The sequence below is a fragment of the Alligator mississippiensis genome, chromosome 3 (genome assembly GCF_030867095.1).
Source record: "Alligator mississippiensis isolate rAllMis1 chromosome 3, rAllMis1, whole genome shotgun sequence".
Classification (NCBI taxonomy): Eukaryota; Metazoa; Chordata; order Crocodylia; family Alligatoridae; genus Alligator; species Alligator mississippiensis.
Window position 1 is genome coordinate 140,220,337 of NC_081826.1, and position 20,389 is coordinate 140,240,725.

General features: G+C 39.8%; 1 protein-coding gene across 4 annotated transcripts in view; it reads right to left on the reverse strand.

Annotated features, from left to right (window-relative positions):
- Positions 1-10,774: 10,774 nt before the first annotated feature.
- LPCAT1 (lysophosphatidylcholine acyltransferase 1) overlaps positions 10,775-20,389 on the reverse strand; it is a 67,406-nt gene continuing 57,791 nt past the window's right edge. For 2 of the 4 annotated variants that reach the window (XM_006272896.4, XM_019491103.2), the window contains one exon: positions 10,775-19,415. In XM_006272896.4, coding sequence (XP_006272958.2) covers positions 19,231-19,415 — 185 coding nt within the window. In that variant the 3' untranslated portion in view covers positions 10,775-19,230. The remainder of the gene's footprint in view (positions 19,416-20,389) is intronic. The other 2 variants (XM_019491102.2, XM_019491101.2) reach the window with 2 other exon arrangements.

The following is a 20,389-nucleotide window of genomic DNA, read 5'->3' on the forward strand; positions in this document are numbered from 1 at the left end:
CCCACCCGTCGCGCCTCACTTCCGAGCGGCGCCGGAAGCCGGCGTGCCCGGCCCTGTCGGCTGCCGCCGCGTCAGTGCGTGCCGGTCACGTGCTCCGCGCGTCATCGCGAACCGCCAGTCGGCTGGTGGCGTCGGGGGCTGCGGGTCCCACTCCTCGCCCTGCAGCGCTGCTCAGCGCCCCACCCTATGGGGAGCAGGGAAGAGGAGCAGTAGTAGTAGTGGCCTAGAGCTGCAGAAGGGAACACTTAGGTTGCAGGTGAGGAGGACCAGGCTATGAACCCGGCCAAGTATCTTGTCTGTACCTTGCAGGTAAGCTAGAGCATCGCCCTTAGAAGTGCCTCCACTAAAGCGGCCCGCTTCACATCACGTGGGAATCAGGACAGCCCGAGCTGCTGCGCAGGAGACTTTAGCAATGCAAGTATAGCGAGATTGCTCCAGCTTTAACCCTTCACCATCCAGGATCCAAGCTGGGTCAGTTTAAGTCTCTCCGCCTCTACCAGCTCATAGGCGTGTCATAATTAGAAGAGGGCTGCTGCTGTGGGCGTCCAAGCAACTGGAACAGGTCACATGGTAAAATCCCCATCCCTGGAAATGTTCAAGAGCAGGTTAGACAGACACTTGGCTGGGATGGTTTAGTCAGGAATGGCAGGGCTCGACTCACTGACCTTGTGAGGACCCTTCCAGCCCTGCTTGCCTGTGAACCTAGGATGAAACTGTTTTTATCTGGACTTTTCTAACTTAAAAGCAGAGCATAATGCCCCCCACCTGAAACACAATTCATTGCTGAGATCTTAAAATAACGCTTTATTCATCCCCCAAAGTTGGGAAGGAATCCCAAACTTCACACCTGTCTCCATGGCTTTGTCTTGCCCTTACTTTTATTTTCCTTTTCACAGATGATTTTCACTCATTTTGGCCTGATTGTAACCAGATTTGTGTGTAGTCCTTGCATTCACTTTGTCACTTCCCTGCTACTGTTCTCATCACTGGCATTGCATACTTTCTCTGTGCTATCCAGCTCTCTGCCCACAGGTATTTCTTTATTCATTGCCATAGCCTTTCCTTCTTTCTCTGTTTTCTGAGCATTGAAGCCAGACTTTTCAGTTACTGAAGACACACAATCCTCATTATTCAGAGATTTTATGCCAGCTGTGCCTACCTCAATCCCAAAAGGTTATTTCTTCAGGTATCCAGGTGCAGTCCACCCTTCAGGTAAAGTCTTTTGTCAGTAAATGCATCCCAACAGTCCAGCATCATAAAGTCTTCTTTATACCACCAGTCCTTACACTCATATTTCCTAAACTCTTGATACTTTTTTCTGGATTAGAATGGATGGCACACTTTGTTGTTATGTCTAAAAAGACATGTATTTCAAAACATGACATGCCATTTCCCTGCCAGAAGAAATCACACCAGTGCTGAAGAAGTCATGTTAGACACAGAAGAACCAAATACACCTTTCTTTAAGTAAATAATTTGTCTTTGTACTGATGGGTCTTAACCTCTTTTGCCTCAAGGTTTCCCTCCATAACTTGTCTGAATTTCACAACACCCCAGCTGAAAATCACCAAGATAGATCTAAATACAGAAAAGATATGGAGGGAGTCTTAAGGCTAAAACAAAAGTGAGAATCACTGTTCTAGCAGGTGTCACTTAAGGGTGGCAAGGGCAGGACCCCACCCTGCTGTGCCCTGCTCTTTCACCATCTACACCTTCCCCCTCTCTAATCTATACCTCTAGGGGCAAGGGCAGCCCTCTCCCTCCACTGAGGCTGTTTGTGCCAGGTCTTGCGCGCCAGTGACCACCCCCACCACCCCTTCTGCCTGTGCCAGGAGCGGAGGGGATGAGGTAGGCTGCGAGATGTGGCTTCCTCTGTGCATCCACCTACCTGCTCACAGCAGAGGGTACCACTGAGAGGAGGAGGGGGGCTGATATCCACCAAAGATTACCAGGAGACTTCATCTTCTCAAGCCTGGTGTTGTCCTCTTTCTGTTCTGTCTGGACTGTTGTAGTGTAATTTATCCCAATGTCGAGTACAATAAGGGATTCTTCCTCACTCCCCTCACTTTCCTTTTCAGCCACATAGCCTCACTTGCAGCAGACAATACACCCTTGTTATTTTCTGGATCCACACACTGGGGGCAAGTAATTCTATAATAATGAGGATCTAATTATATATCTTAACATATCCATTCTTTTTTTAAACGTAAAGATGTGCTATTATCATTTTTCAGGATAGTGCAATTAACTGCTTTTTAATATAATTTGTTTTAAAAATTGAATATGCTATTAGATTACAAGTTGTTTACTCACACCAAAGTATTTTTGTTCTCCCTTTTACAGATGGACCAGTAAGATCACCCAGAACAGTGATTGTCAGTAGGGTGTTGTGGGATCTTTTTAAGGGTGCCACACATTATTAGCACTGTTAAGTGTGCAAACACCTACACACTACTCGCAAGATAAACACAAAAAGTTCAAATAGGAATCCTTAGCATCAAGAACATTTTGACCTGGTGTGGTTTCTGATTTCTTTGTAACCTAATATTCACTCTATTATAATTTTTCCACAGTCAACAAAAACAAACAAAAACAGAGCAAAAGCTGAGAGCTGGCAATTTTCAAAGTACGTCTTAAATCTAGAAAGATTCAGAACTATCAATTTATAGTCTGCACTTCTGCCATAACAAAAGGCCAAATAAATCTTGCTCAGTAATTGTTGTGTCACGTCTATACCTTCCAGTTAAGCTAGAGCATTACTTTTAGGAGTGCATCCAATAAATCTGAACATTTCAAATCATGTGGAAACCAGGATAGTCCTAACTATCACGCAGAAGCTTTTAGCAATAGAAGTACAGTAGAGCAAGACTGGTCCACCTTTACCCTTCTTCATCCAAGGTCAAAGTTGGGTCAGTTTAATTCACTCAATCTCTACAAGCTCGTACATATGTAGTAATTAGAACATGACAGCTCCTGTGTGGTTCTAAGCAACATTTTCTGTCCTTTTGAGGCACTCTGAATATATTTGTTTAATGCTCTAAGATTTATCTGCTCTCTGAGCTCTACTCATGTTAGAAGATGATGACCAAGGAAAGTGTAGGCTCCTTCCTGAATGCAATGGGCAGTCTAATAAAAGGTCCTGCAGAGAAGGCTGAAGCATTTAGTGCCTTTTTAAAAAAAAATTACTTCAGGCTGCACAAATAAGGTCAGCTACTACATGATGAACAGAGCTGGCAGCCAGAAAAGAGGAAATAAACAGCTCTTAGTAATGAAAGAACAGGTTATGGACTACTTGGACAACCTGGATGTTTTTAAGTCTGTAGAACCAGACAAGATTCATCCTAGAGTAATCAAGGGATTTGCTGAGGTTATTGAAGAGCCACTGGCAATTCTGAGAACTCATGGAGATTAAGTGAGGTCTTGGGCATCTAGAAGAAGGGCAAAGATAGTGCCCATGTTTAAGAAAGGGAAAAAAGGAAATCTAAGAAATGATAGACTGTATGACCTTGAAACCTGGAAAGACAATGAGGCATGTCAAATAAATGATTTCTAAATGCCTGGAGGAGAAACAAAAGTGATAGGGAACAACCAGCTACATGGATCTGTCAAAAGCAAGCCACTCCTGGCCAACCCAGTTTCCTTTCATGACAAGGCGATGAGATTTTTTTGTATTTGGAGCAGGAAATGGAGAAGAGAAATGGACAGGACTCTTCTTCAGCAAGGCTTCTGACACCATCTTCCCCCCTTCGCTTCTCCCACATTGTTGTTAGGAACCTAATAGTTCAGACTAAACTACTAAAAGATGGACACAACTGGTTGCAGTCATGTTCAATTCAATTTCAATTCATTAAGGATTCTAGCTAAATGCCACGCTCCCGAAAATGTCATAACATGCATATGACCATAATATAAATAAATTCAAACAAAGTAACCAAACTACAAATATTCAAATACTAAAAATAGTGCCCACCAACATAAAAACATTAATATATAGTATTAAGTCAAAGACATGAATCTATAATATTGTTGTACATAAATCCACAATTAAGAGAATAAAATCAAACGTTAAAATGTATCATTCATATCAGTAATAAAGGATAATTAACTCTAATCACCTTAGCCAATTAGCAAAAACTGCAAGACTGTTTACTAAATTTGGATGTATGCTGTAAAAGCCAGATTAATTTCTCTCAGTTCGAAATTTCCACAGAATAATTCTCTCTGTATCAATTTCCACAAGAACAGTAATAAATAGTTTCTCCTTGTGTCATTATATAAAGAACATTCTAAAATATAGTGGATAGTATCTTCCAAAACTTCTAGACAGACTGGGCAACATCTTTAAGCCCTTGGAATGGAAAATCTGCATCCAGCCAGAACAGCTGTGGGCATCTGTTTGGTCCCAAGCCTAGTCAAAGAGGATCAACATTTATTATTGAGATCCAACTGTAAATACCTTTCTCCCCCCAGTCTAATTTCCAAAGTGTATATAAAGAGGCAATATGAGTAGCCCTAGCCACTGCAAAAACATTCTGCCTGGCAATATCGCGTATCCTCTGGAAAACCTAAACTTTTTCTATGAGGGAGAAAAATATTTCATTATCTTTGAGGTAGTATCCCATCCCAGAAAGTGCAAGAGTACAGGAAAGAAAAGCTAACCAGGGTGATTGGAGAGGAGGGGGATTATTAATATCTTCTATATAGCATAATTTAAGCAGACAAAACAGTAAAAATGGCAGGATTTTAAACCAAAATCCTGCTATTTTAATATAATATTAGTTAAAATAGAATTCATTCCCATCTTTCGTCTCAACAAAGATGCAGGAATTGAAGAAAGAAGAGCCCTAAGAAACTTGTTCTGAGGTATGTCTACATCATTACTAGTGGCATAACCCCATATTTCAGTGCCATAAGATCTAAAAGGTAACTGTGGCTTGAATGCTGATATAGGAGCTTGGACTGATTGTCCTGCTGTGGTTTCATAACATTTCTTTATAGCCACAGCCGATTGGGCTGCCTTAGTTTTAACTGACTGAATATGTTTCCATGATGGAGAAGCTGTGAATAACACACCCAAATACCTATAGGTTTTGACAATTTCAAGTTTGGGTCCCCCCATATTCTATGGATATTTCAAACGACTTCCCCAATAAATTATGATAAATCCAAAATAATGTATCCAAGTTATTTTGTCCACAAAGATGCTCAAAAGTTGTAATTGCTCTCTGTAATCCCATAGGAGTTCTGGACAGTGTCATCTGCATACATTAAAATAGGGATCAGGGTTGCTAATAGTTTTGGGGGGATGAAAACACGCATCCTGCATATTTCAAATAATGTAATTCATTTAAAGATTAAATAACAAAGGGGCCAAAATACATCCTTGTCTAACCCCTTTTTGTAGGCAATTTTTTTGTACAAAGTTCACCCTTCAAGCCCCACCTAACTTGGGCCCATGTATCTTTATAATTTCAACAAATGCAAAAGAGAAGCATCAGTCCCATAATCTATCAATTTCTCCCAAAGTTTACTACTATCTATACTTTCAAAATCTCTTGGCAGTCATGCTCAGAAAGTAGTCACCAATGGCTCAGGGCACCTATACACATGCCCGACACGTGCTCTGACGTGTTCTACTTAGAATGTATTACAGCAGACTCTAGTAATGGAGTCTGTTGGAGCATGCAAATTAGCATGCTTAACCAGCCTCTGCATCATATGTATTCAGCATCCCTGCACTTCAAAGTGGCAGTTCATCAAAGGTGCGTTAGTTAAAGCGCCCCTGCTACCATGATGAAGCACAAGACACTGAATACACAAGAAGCAGCAGATGCTTCAATTAGAGTGCTCCCCCCTAACCCCAAATGGGTGCTTTATAACTACTCTAAAGTCACTCTAATTGGTTAAGCACCCTAACTACTGCCACCTCCCCCAGAGCAAGTGTAGATGCTCTCAGTGTCTAATTGGGAGAAGTTATTAAGTGGGGATCCCCAGGGGTCTCTCCTGGGTCTGGTAATGTTCAAGATTTCATTGATGATGTGGAACATAGAATTAAAGCTGCTTGCAGATGTTTAAAAAAACAAAACAAAAAACGGTGCTTTACCAGAAGCAGTGTGTTACTTTGATTTAGCTCTGCAGTGTCTGTATAGATTGAGTGATTCAATCACCTGTTAGATAAAAGTACCAAAAAGCTCCACTAAAGTACCCAATCTATACAGACTTTGGGCGAGCTAGATCCAACTAACACATTGCTTATTCTGAGCATATGTTGGGCTCGGTGTGGAGTTTAAAGTAAAGTGCCGGGTTTTTGTTTTTATTTTTTAAACGTCTGCAAGCAGCTTAAGTGCACAGTTAATAAATCTGAAGATCATACAAAACTGGGTTAAGTTGCAGACATTTTGAAGGATAAGATTAGGATTCAGAATGACCTTAATAAAACTGGAGCATTTATCCAACATTAAATTAAATTCAGTAAGGACAAGTGCAGTTAGGAGTTTCACTTAGAGTAGAACAACTAAGTGCACAATAGAAACTGGGGAATGACTGGCTAGGCTGCATTATTGCAGGAAGGTACTTAGGGGTTAGTGGAGCATACTAACAAACCCATTCAGTTTGCTATCTTGCTGAGGAAGGGGGAAGGGAAGGGGTCCAGGAAAGGTGCTTAAATTAATATCATACCAAGCTGTATTAACAGTAGTGTCACTTGCAAGTCAAAGGAAGTGATTCTTCTGATCTTTTCAGCATTAGTGTGGCCTCACCTGGGGAACTCTGTCCAGTCTAGAAAACTAAAGCAGAATTTAATAACAATCTTCATATACGGGGTAGGTGGGTACACAGAAAAGCGTGATAGTGTTTTCTGTGGCCACAGGGGATTGTCTCAAATAGTGATGGTCTCAAACTGCAACAAGGAAAATTTTGGTTGGATATCAGACAGAAGTTTGCAACTCAGGGTGGTAAAGCATTAGAAGAGATGATCTAGAGCAGGGGTTGACAACCCCTGGCACACATGCCAAGCATGGCACACGAGGCCTTTTTGCTTGGCATGCCACAGTCAGCCCCAGCTCTGGGTAACTGCTGCCAGTGACAGAGCCCAGGCTGCTTCCAGCAGGGCTTCCAGCATCCCAGCTGCCTGCTGGGAGCAGTCCAAGCTCCCAGCTGGCAGTAGCTCCCCAGAGCCGGGGCCGGCTGCAGCCGGGAGCCTCCAAACAGCTGTGCCGGGCTCCAGCCTGTGGCATCAGCTCTGCACTGGCGCATCAGAGCAGGCGGTGAGGGAGGGGCCTGAGGCAGTGCAGCTCCGGTCTCTTCCCTGCTCCCGGCATAGAAGCGATAGCAGGGCTCTGGAGCCTGGCACAGCTGTTTGGAGCAAGCCCAGGCTCTGGGCAGCTGCAGCAAGCAAGCAGGGGGCTGCAAACAGCTATCACCACAAAACCCGAGCTGGGGGCAGGGGCTTGGGCTGGGGGGCAGGGGCTTTGGGTGGGGGCAACGGACACCAACAGGGCATCCTGCCATGTACCCCTTATCCTTATTTAGTTTTTCTGCCATGCTGGCACTCCGGCACCTTCTGAAGTAGGCACTGTGGTGTTTTTCGGCACTTTGGCCAAAAAACGTTGCCTACCCCTGATCTAGAGAGATGGTGGAAACTCCTTCCTGGGAATTTTTTAGAGCAGGTCAGACAAACATTTATCTGGAACGGTTTAAAAAGGGATGACCCTGCTATGACCAAGAAGGTAGACTAGAAACCTGCCAAGTTCCTTTCCAGACCACCCCCTGCTTTTTTGTTGTGTTTTTTTTGTTTTTTAAATGATTCTAGGCAAGTACATATATACTGTATTTATTCAAATCCAAGACAAGGCTCCCTGCCTGCCCCCAGTTATGCGTGAAAAAAACCTCATGCTAAATTACAGTACCAGCCCAGGACAGGCAGCAGCTCAGCTCCAGCTTTGGCCCAAGACTTGGAGTCAAAGTCAAAGTTGAGCCACTGCCTGACCCGGGCTGAGTTGGCCCATGTGGCAAGGAATGGGCACGTGGCAGGGGGAGTGTAGAAAGAAGCAATGCACGGGACACCTGCACATGCACCTTGGGGGAAGGCAGGGGAGACCATACTGCATGATCCACCCCCACTTACCTTCTGCTTCACTTCTGGCTCAAGGGGTCAGGGGAAGGCAAACAGGCAGGGATCTGGCATGTTACCCCTTGCCACAGCAGGAGGGTGGGGTGGTGGGAGGGAGAGGGAAGAGGAGGAAAAAGAAAATTTAACACTACCTTCCACTAACTAGATTCTATACTTGGACAATTATAACAAATGTATTGGGTTCTATACCTGGAAAATTATTAACTGGCAAGGGGAAGAATGGAGGTTGTCTTCATTTTGGATTTAGGTAAATGTGGCATCATGCCCATGTTGCTTTTTAGATGCATCTTGAACAAATTACATCAGGGATGTCAAACTCCTCTGGCCCCTCTGGTCAGATCTGGACTGCAGGGCTCCCTGTGACTTAGATCTGACACAGGGGCAGTGGAAGAAGTGGTAGCTACTGTGGGAGCTAATGCAGCCCTAATTGACTCTTCACTGCCAACCTGTATCCTCAGCAAGGCTCCTTAACCAGGTTTTGGTGGCAGGCCCTGGCCCCTATAGGAGGCCACGAACCAGACAACAAGGCTCTGTAGGGTGTATCTGGCCCACAGGCCATGTTTGACACCCCAGAACTAAACTGAGGTCCTTTGGTTTCTCACCACAATATACTTGTTCTCCAGACATCAAATTGCTTTTGTAGCTTTTCTCTGAACCCATTCCAGTATGTTTCAACATCTTTTATTTTTGAGCACAAACTGAAGAACTGGAAATATTACAGTAATTTCCTTATTAATGCTATGTATAAAGTGAAATATCATTTTCTGACTCCCAAGACTCACTGTTGTAAAGACACCTTAGAAACATTTGAGAACCTAAATATTAAAACAAAAACAAAAAAACACTTTTTTTTTTTGCTTTGCTTTTAATTTGGCTGAAATTTCATTTCACACTGAAACTTTGTTTTACAGTAAGCCAGTCACAAAGGAAGTGTCCAGCTGGGCAGAATGACCAGTGATTTCATAATGGACATTAAAACTTGTAAGGAGTCCTCGGTTTCATTCATAAAATATTGACAATGATTTCAATTCTCCTTTATTAATTCAGCATACCACTCAAAGCATGGTGTAAGCTTATATCATTATGCTGCTGCTTGGCTCAGTTTAGTTTATAGCAACTATAGTCAATATCAAAGACAACAATTTCAACTCACTTGACAATTAACAAGAAAAAATATTTGTTCAAATTGAGGTATTTCTTTTAAGAAATTACTGAACATCACTGGTATTAGGAGGTAATGTTAAACCCATATTATTTAAAAACTTGAGAAAATGTATAAAACAAGTCAATTTTTTTTAAATAGAATTCTTAATTTTCCATGCATTTTAATAAAAAATATAAAATCAAATTTTTAGCACTGAAACTATACTTTTCATTTGGAAGTGGTTAACATCTTCAAAGAATGTAGTCAAAGAATCTCCACCACGTGAACAACTGACTAAGGTATTTTTCTTCTTTTCTTTTTTTTGCTTAATTATGAAATATAATTCAGTCCAGTGCAAAGATAACGGTCTATATACATATACCTTAGAAGCCTGTTAACAGGGAAAATCAGCAACAGAAAAAAAATTTAGGATGCTTCCGCTCGTTAGCGGTATATGCTGTTATTACGTTCCAGGGATTTAACAATAGCAAGGACTCATGGGCAGTGTGCATATCTATATACAATCACAAAAGGCTTGATTCCAGCACTGCTGAAGTCAGTCGCAAGCTGGAACAAGACCACAATACCCATTACGTGGCTTCTTACAAAACTGGCTTTCCTGAATATGAACATAGGACTTGCCATATAAGCACAAGTCACAGCATCAACTAAAAGTGTTCTGTTCATGGCAGTGCCTATATTGAATACAGATGTAATGGAACACACACACATGCACACAAGTTACCAAACTGATTATCTGAACGGCTAACAGCTCTCTCGACAATTTAAATTCACAGTTCATTTAAAAAAATGCAGTAATGTTTGTCAAAATATACAAATATCCATATTTTGATGCCAGTTTAGAAGTAATTCATGAGATTTAAAAAAATTTCCAGAATATTTTTTTTTAACTTTAACTTGGTTGATAATTCTTCCAAAGGAGAATTTCTTTCATGCCTGGAGAGATATTGGGAATTACAAAAGATTTAAAAAATGGTCCCACTGAACAGATCTCTGAAATACTTTCAACATAATGCTGCACCATTGAACTTAAAATAGTACATTATACAAAGTTAGTAGATGCTTAACTTCGTCCTTTTTCAGGATACAAATGCTTCTACTTTAAATAGATTTCAACATTTCTGAGTTCTAATGCTAAACATTTACTTATGCATAATTTTCATGGACCTCTTTAATACCCTTGAAAAATTATTACAGAAAGCAGTGTAATTTTAATGAAAATAATTCACTAATACAAATTACTATGTAGACAAGCAGCTTTTTTCTCTAAGTATATACAGTTACTAATGAGTCTCAAAGTTTAAGGAATTCTACTCTACATACTTTTAAAAACACGATTCAGTTTTAGGTTGTTTACTTTAAAAAATTGCTTTTCTGGTTAGGACATGCTTAGACATCCCTTCCAAAATATAAGAAATATCTAGTTGGATTTTTACAATAAAAGACAACATATATGACAAAAATATATACTTAGAACATACAAGAACTTTACAAGTTTATTCAACATTTGAAATACAAAACTGTTTCCATGCTAGATAATGACAAAAAGACATGTATCTGGGATTTTCTCCCCATATAGGTTCAGAGACTTAGAAATGACCAATAATCAAATGAATTGTATACCCAATACTATAGTAGCATGTAAAGTATTATACTTCTCACTTTCTCCAGCATCTGTAAGGACAAACTATTGTCCTTAGTTGTTTTATCCACATTGCATTCTTATGGCAATAGGCACCTGCCAACTAAAGTAATGACATGAAAAGGAAGCCAGGAAATATTACAAAATAGACACAATCCAGAATGTCTCTCTTTTTTTAAAAAAAAAAGAAAACAAACAAGAATTCCAACATCCAATTTCTTGTCTTACATAGAAACACACTCTTTCATTTCTCTCACTCAGATGGATACATATGTCAGGCTTGAATTATGGAGGGAAAGCAGTGGTATTATTATTGATAATGACACAGGCCTGAACAGTCACGTGCATAGGACCATGGTTGCCAGAGTCCTGCAATGGCATCAGAATCTCATTTTTAAAAAAGTCTATAAACCCTCATCCCAAATTGTGAAGAAAAGCTTGTGAACATGGCCCAAGCCAAAGAGATGCAGGAATGTCTGTTTGAGGCTGCAGCCAGCCACAAGCAGAAAAGATGAACAGCACCAACAGGAGTCAGGAAAGGAGAAGACTGGGCCACAGACCAGCATTAGAGCAAACCAGGTTCACATGATTCTGGAAAGGGACCAGACAGGTCAGTGAGACAGCTTTGTTGCTTGTGGGATTGTTTTGGTCTTGGTGAAAATCAGAAGTGCAATCTCTCTTCCCCCCGCACCCCACTTCCCAACCTCTGATTTTCAGTTCCATTGGTCAAAATTGAAAACAGGGATGAGTGTTGCTATTCTCAAATGTTCCTCATTCATGGCCCTAAATGAATTGTCACATTTGCAGTATATTATCCAGACCTTCTTAATATATTTTTTTTGCCTTCCTTCTTTACCTGCTTTGACCAGAAAAAGGGTTGGCTGATATTTAAATCATCATTGCTGGAGGTCTCACTGTCTTTATAGCTCAGAGAGATGAAGCACTGAATTTACACCTTTTAGAGTTGTTAAGTCTTCTAGCAGACAAAAATGCCTTAAACAATAACTAGGGTTACAAATAATTTTCATTTTCAAGGTTTTAATTGAAAAACATAATAGCTAGGTTACTTTCTCCCCAGATTTTAAAATTTGAACACCAACCTCAAGAAGGCTCAATTCAGGCCGGCACAATGTAAGTAAGACCCAAGACCTGATCTTCAGCCTAGTAGAGAATTCAAGATATACAAAACATACCTTCTTCACCACAAACTGCTACTTCATTCAAACAAGAATAATGGTCATCTCCCTATCCTACCAAGAAAAGCTTGCTGACTTACCAAAGATGCTGAATCCTTCAACTGTTTAGCAATTTCTACAAGTGTAAATTACTCACTCATGAAGGCTGCGTTGACAATACTGTAACAACCGATAACTAGTCAGCCAGCGTAGCCATAAATAACTGCCCTGATCTCAGAGATGGCTCATCAGTGAATTAATGTCAGACAAACCAAACCAGCGAACTCCAACACATACACAAAACCAATATGCTGACAACACAATGGGTTTAGTAAAAAATCACACTACTATCACACAGTTAAAGGATGTGGAAGCCCCTGTTCCCTGCTCTTCCAGCTGCAAGTTACAAGGTGATATTATTTTGCCAAAGAAACATAAAAGTAAATCCAGATTACAGAAATGAGCCTCAGACCAAAGAATCAACCATGCAAAAAGCTCTCCTCCCTTTCATAGAAATTTAAGCTTACTAAGACAATTTAAAACAGAAAGCATCGGCCATCCCAGTTCGGTCCTGTTACAGTGGATAAAGGAGCCCTAAAAAAGTGTTTGAGCCATTACACGCAACTCAAGGTACAGCCCCTCTTGGTAAGAGCAGAAGTTATTAACACTGTCTTGAATGAGGCATGCCTGCCACCATCCCTGATGAATGTAATGGTCTCCCTGAACCTCCACACATGATGCATGAAATAGTCACAGAGGCAAGCCCTAGGAGCTATAATGGATGATCCTCTTATGGTTACGGCAAACTTTCTAAATTTCATACTATCCCATTTATCTTTTAGAACACAAATTTATAAGAAGGTGCTGCCAAGCCATTTATAAGATATTGCTACGATACAATAGGCAGCATTCTTCTCAACTCATCCCAGAGGAGGGTGATGTTTTAAGGATGTTCGCATGTAGTCACACAAGGTTCTATTTTGATCCCAGCTGCTTTTCAGTATCTACATGAGGCTACTTGGAGAAGTGATGAGACACCACAGACTGCATGGCCAGTGGCCTCAGCTGAATAGTTTCTTTGAAAAGAGTCAGCGTCCTCACCAGTTGTCACAACGCCTGCAAAAAGAATGCACCCAAATGAGCAGTAGCTAGCTTAATCTGAATCCAAGCATGACTGGAATAATGCTCCTGGAAAAAAAAAAAAGAGAATATTATTAAGGGATTACCTGAAATGGTTTCCCTCATTGGAATACCTGCTCATTGGAATATTCCCTCATTGGAATACTCCCTCTTCATCAGTGAACCCAACCTTGGGGTCTGGATGGATTCGCCAATCTAGCGACATAGGGCAGAAATTTACACTTCCATTTCCAACTTGGGGGGAGCTTTTCTTTCTTCCTCTTGGAGAAACATCTGGTCACAGCTATACTTGGAGCAAAATGCTCAAAGTTAGGAGCCTATGTAAGTATGTAATCACCTAAAATCAGTGGTAGGCAACCTTCTTAGGCTACGGGCCAAATGACTCTGCTCAGGTTACAAGTGAGTAGGCAAGTGGGCACTAGGATACAACCACCACTACCAGTTCTCCCTACTGCAGCACAGATGAGGCCCCCCCTGTGATCAGGTCTCCCTGCTGTGGCACAGAGGAAGCCCCTGCCACTGAAGCCCTGCATCCAGGGGCTGGATCCAATGGTTCTGTAGGCCAGATCCAGCCCATAGGCTGTAGGTTGCCCATTCCAGATCTAAATACGTAGTACAATATACAAAGTGCTAAACCCAACAAGACTTAACTTGCTGCTCAGCACTTTCCAAAGTCAGAACCCTAAAAATACAATTAGGAGCTTAGCCATTAAACCTCCAGTTCTTGAAAACCTTGGCCCACATGTTTATCACTGCCAGCCTAAACTACTGAAATAAGTTATCCTGGGAGTGAGACTGTAAACAAAAAGAAGGTTCCAACTTGGGCAGAATGTAGCAGTCTGTCCCTCACAAGATCAGGTGGCCGAGGCCTGTGATGGTACTAAAAGTCAATGATACTTCAATTGCCAATTCACTTTTGTAAATTAACTCTAAGTAGACTTTGAACTAAGTAGCTTATGTCTTGCAATGCCAAGCAAAACAATAATAAAATGTCTTTAAAAATCTGGGCCAGAGAAGATAGCCACTCTGAACTCTGCATCATCCAGTCTCCTCTCTCTGAGCACTTCTCATCGAAGCTGCAAAGGGAGCCAGATTCTACTATATCAGTGAGCCACCTCTCTTTCCCACAACCTGCCAAGATTACTGCAACTCTGGTAGCACAGGACTAAACAAACAACCAAACAAACAACCAAACCACAAGACAAAGTAATTAGGAATGTTATCAGTTGAGATGGTACTTCTGTTGAATGAGCTACCTGAGAACATTAGAGTCAGATCTGTTAGATCTATGATGCAAGACCAACTTTTTAAATAAAGGTTTCATATCATAATGGAAATGTTTAACAACAGTAATGCTTAATACACTCAAACAAAGGAGCCTTTCTAGCTGTGAAGGACTTGCACTTTGCAGTGTAGATTACTCTGTCTTCTATAGAACACATTAGACTGCCTTTTAGAGACAGCTAAGCTAGCTTTAAAATAAGCTGAGCAGGACAGAGCTCCATTTAGGTTAATTTACTCTGCCACTTGAGCAACAGGGTAAATTAGCCCACACACTAGGTTACTGCAGTTGCTTTTAGTAGCTAAGCTAGTTCATTTAAAGCTAGCTCTGATCTCTGCATGCATACAAACAGGTAGATAACTAACTCCAATAGTTTAAAGAATCTTAGGTACATCTGATCTGGATCCAAAGCATCCTGTATGTCCCTATAAAAGCTACAAAACTAAAATTTAAAGAAGTCAGAAGTATGCCACCTGGGACAGAAAATAAAAGATCCTCTCCTACCACTTTTTCCAAGAAGTAAGAACAGCAATTTAATTATGGAAATGCTTAAGTACTGATATAACAAAACACAAGCAATTAACATGAAACCATTGTTGTACTTAGATATGGCAGCATAACATAAGACATCATTTAATGACAAGAATACCAAAGGTTGCAAACAGATCACTTGACTTTCTTGGTCAAGGTGATGATCTACCTTTCTTGTTTGAAAAGAAGTAGAATGGTGTCAAAGACATTAAAATGTAACTATCACCCTCTTCCCCACAAAAAAAACAAAACAAAACAAAAAACATTTACTACATACCAGTATTCTTGTGAACTGTACTATTGAGAATGAGAAAGTAAAATTCTGGCCAACTCCAGGCATAATTTTTTTTAAATTCTGTTTTGTTTTTAACAAATGTGTTTAATCTGATTGCTTTGAAATATTACTGAACTACTATCTGAATAACTGATCTCTTTATTTACTCCTTTTAGTGGTACGCTTTGCCTCCAGGGAGAAAGCAAAAGGAGTTTCTTTTTTTCCTGTTGTTTCCCTTCAATTTTTTGTTTTAAGGAATTAGGATTCTATAATGGGATTAGTGAACAGAACAGTAACCAGTGTCTGTACTCCTTGTGAGCAAAGAGAAACAAAATTCTAAGAAAAATATAGATATATAAAACATCTTGGAAATTCAGTGATATGTGGGCATCTATCATTTATTTTACAAACTAATATTGCAAACATGTTGACTTAGGAATTGTTTACAACAACATTTTTAAAAAACGGAAGTATTTGCTCTGACCAATGTTGTCTGTAAATTAAGCGCATAAAACAATTTGGCCAAGTCTCCTAAAATGTGTTAGGGATCCACACACAGATCTCACCTCTACAATGAAAGTGAAGATCAGTTTCCATGAGGAATATACAGAAGAATTAGTACTGCCTCCAGCTGTGGTTTCCAAAGACATTAGAAGACAACCTAAAGTTTTGTTTAAATCTCATAATTATCCCAGTAATCCTCTCTTTTGGGTGCACAGCTATTGAGTTACTAAAAAGCTGTGCACAAGAGAATGTTGGGAGAGGGAAAAAAACTTGGTAGAATGCAAAATTCACTCAAGTCCCTGTACTAAATAGCATTTCTTTAACTTTTAAGCCCAAGAAGAAGTGAAGAAACTTCCTGGACAAAAAACTTATCCTCAAATTCTAGTTGAACAGAACCATAAAAACCACTATAGTTGGAATCTTGGAACCATATTCTTCCCCCTCTCACCTATTAAGATCTCATTAAAAAAACAAAACAAAACAGCACAGTGGAAAATTACAAATGCTTTGTTAAAGATACCTAGCAGGTCTTGATAAATTAAACTGCATCCTCCTCTCTCCCCCTTGCAAAGCAGGCAAAAATTTAGATAACTACTTGTGTTCAGAGAACAGGGGTTTATAATCGAAGACCTCCATTACAGAGGATGTTGTACCATACCCCACTTACTTTTATGAGAGCAGCTTTTATCACCCTTACTCAAGAGTGGTATTTTACTCTGTGGAGAATACCACCAAAACAGCAGGCACGATACATGTAAAGTAGAACATATTTTGAGAGAGAGAGAGAGAGAGAGAGAGAGAGACAGGCTCACACAGTGATTATATAAGGAACCATTTTAAGATGCAGTTTCTTTTACAAAAAACCAAAACCCATCAACTTTCAGGCTCCTTTAAAACTATATACTGTATGTAGCTCCCACTGTTCCCCAGCACTCTGAATCACCAGTTACATACACCTACCCACAGAATAAGTCTTATCTACAGGTAGAGATGTCCTAATTTAATATCCCTGACTTTATGGTAATAATATCGTAAGATCAAAGATTGGGTATGGTGGTGAAGAAGTGCACATTGTATTACATTTGCAAAATTCGATGCTATATAATACACATTTTCTGTTAAAGACAATTTGCACAAATTTGCATATCCAAGTGTAAAATAATCAAAATAGACAGAATACAAACTTTTGTAAGTCTTTACAAAAATTAAGTCTAATTAAAAACTTAGGAAAAAGCATTCATTAAGAGACTTTTATCTTCTGTGGTGGCTTTATGAGAAAGAAAGTGTAGAATATAGGAGCTGGCAATAATAGAGAAACAGGAAAGTTTCCACTCAGTGAAACACATGCTTCCAAAGACATCCAAAGCATCTGCTTTTTAAAGCTAAAATGAAAACAAACTAGACGTTAGGTGTAGGTCACGTGTGCACTTTACAACTTAGGTCCAGAGTGACTGCCAAGCAGTTGGGACAGCTTCACCTAGTCAGCTCAGGGACCAATACCAATTTAGTTGTGGCAGGAGAGAAGTCAATTTATCATATTCCCAAGCTAGCTCATGTAAAAGTTACCTTGCATATCTTCACATTACGCTGCAGTTGCCTGTGGTACTATGGTGCAGAGAATTATATGCTCTAATGCTTAGCTTTCCTGGTTTTTCGAAAACAGAATCTTTGGATGCCTTGGATTTCTACAGTGTATGTAGGTGTTTTGATTTTAGTTAGATACTGCAGGGACATGGGGGGAAGACTCCCCCTCTCCCCCACAATAGGTTTGCACTACATCTCTTCAACATTAATTTCAGATTAATGAAACTTTGGCTCAGGTCTGCATCTATCTCTAGTTTTTGATGTGATAATTTAAATCTGGTATAAAAGGGTTTTATTGGAACATACCTGGAAGGGCAGTAATACTCTTACCTGACAAAGAGCTATGAACAAAATACATCTAAGTCAACAGAAATGTGTGCTGATAAACTTTACCACTCCCCCGGCCATCATGATTTTCTGCCTATGAACTACATATCACAGAGAAACTATTTTAGAGAAATAAAATGATGGGTTTATATTCCTGCTTCTGTAAACTGAGGTGCTATAGTTACCACTGGCCTAGCTTGAGAGCTGCTAGTAGGTGTTGTAACACAAATATTCACCTTGATTAGCTTTTCTGCACCTCAGATGTTTGACCGTGTTAATGCTTTAGATTATATAAAGTTCCCATTTCTGGCCAGATAGTGCTGCTAGATCCTGAAACTTGAAATGTGACACTGGTCTAGGGCCAAATGTGTTTTATTGTATTCCTCAGGCCACACTGGTTTTGGGATATGGGTAGAATTTCACATTTGCAGGAAGAAAAAAGTGCATCAGATGAGTGTCCTTTAAAAACTGTGGCTGTTTGAAGCTACTCAGTTTAGAACATAAGTTTCAGAGGAAAAGGATTAATGAACAAAATGCTGCTTAGGCTTTAATGTAATTAAATAATGAATAAAACTGTTACACCCCGACAGCATCTGTGTGTGTAGAATGCATACATAAGCCTGTACTGAACCCTGAACGCTTAAATCATTTTTACCATTAAGATTGCAAATTTTCTTTCAGTATCTTTGAGACCCAGCACTACTTTAACCCTTTCGGAGCATCTGGCACATTCTGAGGGTCCAGTGTAGCATTGTTTTGCAGAAAAGCTGTATTTTCAGGAAGCTTTTTACATTTACTAATGTCAATTTTTCTATCAGCCCTGCTCAGTTGGATTTATAGTAATAACTAAGGCACTCAGTTTTACAAAAAGAAAAAAAAAGATACAAGACTCCCAATACAAATTTTTAAAACTTCCTTAAAACATTCCTAAAATAGTTTGCAGACTACATATGCACCAGATACAGTGTTTATGAGAGGTATAAATGGATTTTCCTGGCATTCCTTTAAGATGTTTTGTAACTCATTTGTGACTGTCCCTTTTGAGAAAAATGCAACCCTTTTGAATTCATGATGAAAAAACCCCTTTATTCTCTGCCATATATCAAATATTTATGTGCATGTCTACCTGTCTACATTGACTTCCACCAAAAACCTTTCCATCCGTGTTATTCCCACTGCAGCTACATTAAATAAATAAAGAATTAGTTTACAGGTTCGCTGTGAAACTATTGGGTAGAAATGCCATTCAAAAACGTTTTTGAAATGAATGTAAAATAAAACCTAGCCTTCCAAAATCTGCTTGAAAAAAACCTGATAAATATACCACATGGGAATGAAAGAGTAATGAAAGCGTTTTTTGTTGGTTTGTTTTTACACAAAAAGAAAATGAATTTGCTGTATAGTTGACATGACTAAGACGACCTCAAGAAAAGAAATAATCCTCTCACCAGGAGAGGAATGTGATGTTTGTGGTATCAATTCAGTTTCTTCTTCTGGGGATTCCTTTTATCTTCAGCATTTTCTGGACTGAAGTCAGTACAGAAGCCATTAGGGGCTGGAAGAGAGGAAGTCTCCAAACTGCTCTCAACTCCTGTCTGGTCAGGGTAGAGATACTCTTCTGCAAAGTCTGGATACATTTCTGTAAACCTGAAGAAGTCATCTAAAAGAAACCATATAGATACTTTTGTCACATGGAGACTGCTACCTGTAAAAACAAAGGAAGACCTACCACTTTGACTATTTACAGCCATTCATATTTCACATGTTTCTCTTCAATGTAAGGATAGCTGTCACTGTTGTCTACTTTTCTCTTAAGGTTTCAGACCCCAGAGGGAGTTATGCAGGAGATGGGATAGGCAAGAGGGGACAGGGAAAGCCATACAAAAATCTCAGAACAAATATTCATAAGCTTAACACCAGAAACCACTGACTTAAGACATTGCAACTGAGCTGCTCCCTCTGTTAACTTCTTTGCAGTCTGCAGGCAATAACAAACCTCTTCCCTTTTGAATATTTGTTTTCTTCTGTGTTATTAAACTTATCTATAATAACTCTTCTTTACTTATTCTATAACTACTTCTAATAAATTATCCCTTTTCCAAGCTTTGCCACTTCTCTTTGTGGGCAATTTCTTTCATTAATATATCACGGTTAATCAAAAGTAATTCTTTACCAGGGTATTTAAGGAAGTGAAAGGGTGTTTGTACCCACAAGCTTTTCTAACATCTCCCCCAACTATACAGCTGGTTTAGTAAAGATACTACCAAAAATCTTCCTTCTCACATGGAAAGATGAGAGGACAGATCAACCACAGGGGAAGAGGCACAAGAGGCAAAAAACAGTGAGAGACTATCAAGGAAGGTTAGAGAGATCATAAAAAATGGAAATCCATCACAGAGCAGGTGCAGCCTGAGAAGAGCTCATCCAAGTACTATCTAGTCTAAGGTAGGAAAATTAAACCACTTAAATAAGGAACTGGATCTTTTAGGTTCCACATTTTGATCTAGCTAAAATTACTCCATCTACATCATCTTTCCTTTTGAGTTTTGTTTTGCAAAGGCAACCAAAGTTAGACAAGCTGCTAGGTATTTTAATATATATTGGACCACTCACTTGTGTAAAGCATTTCAAGTC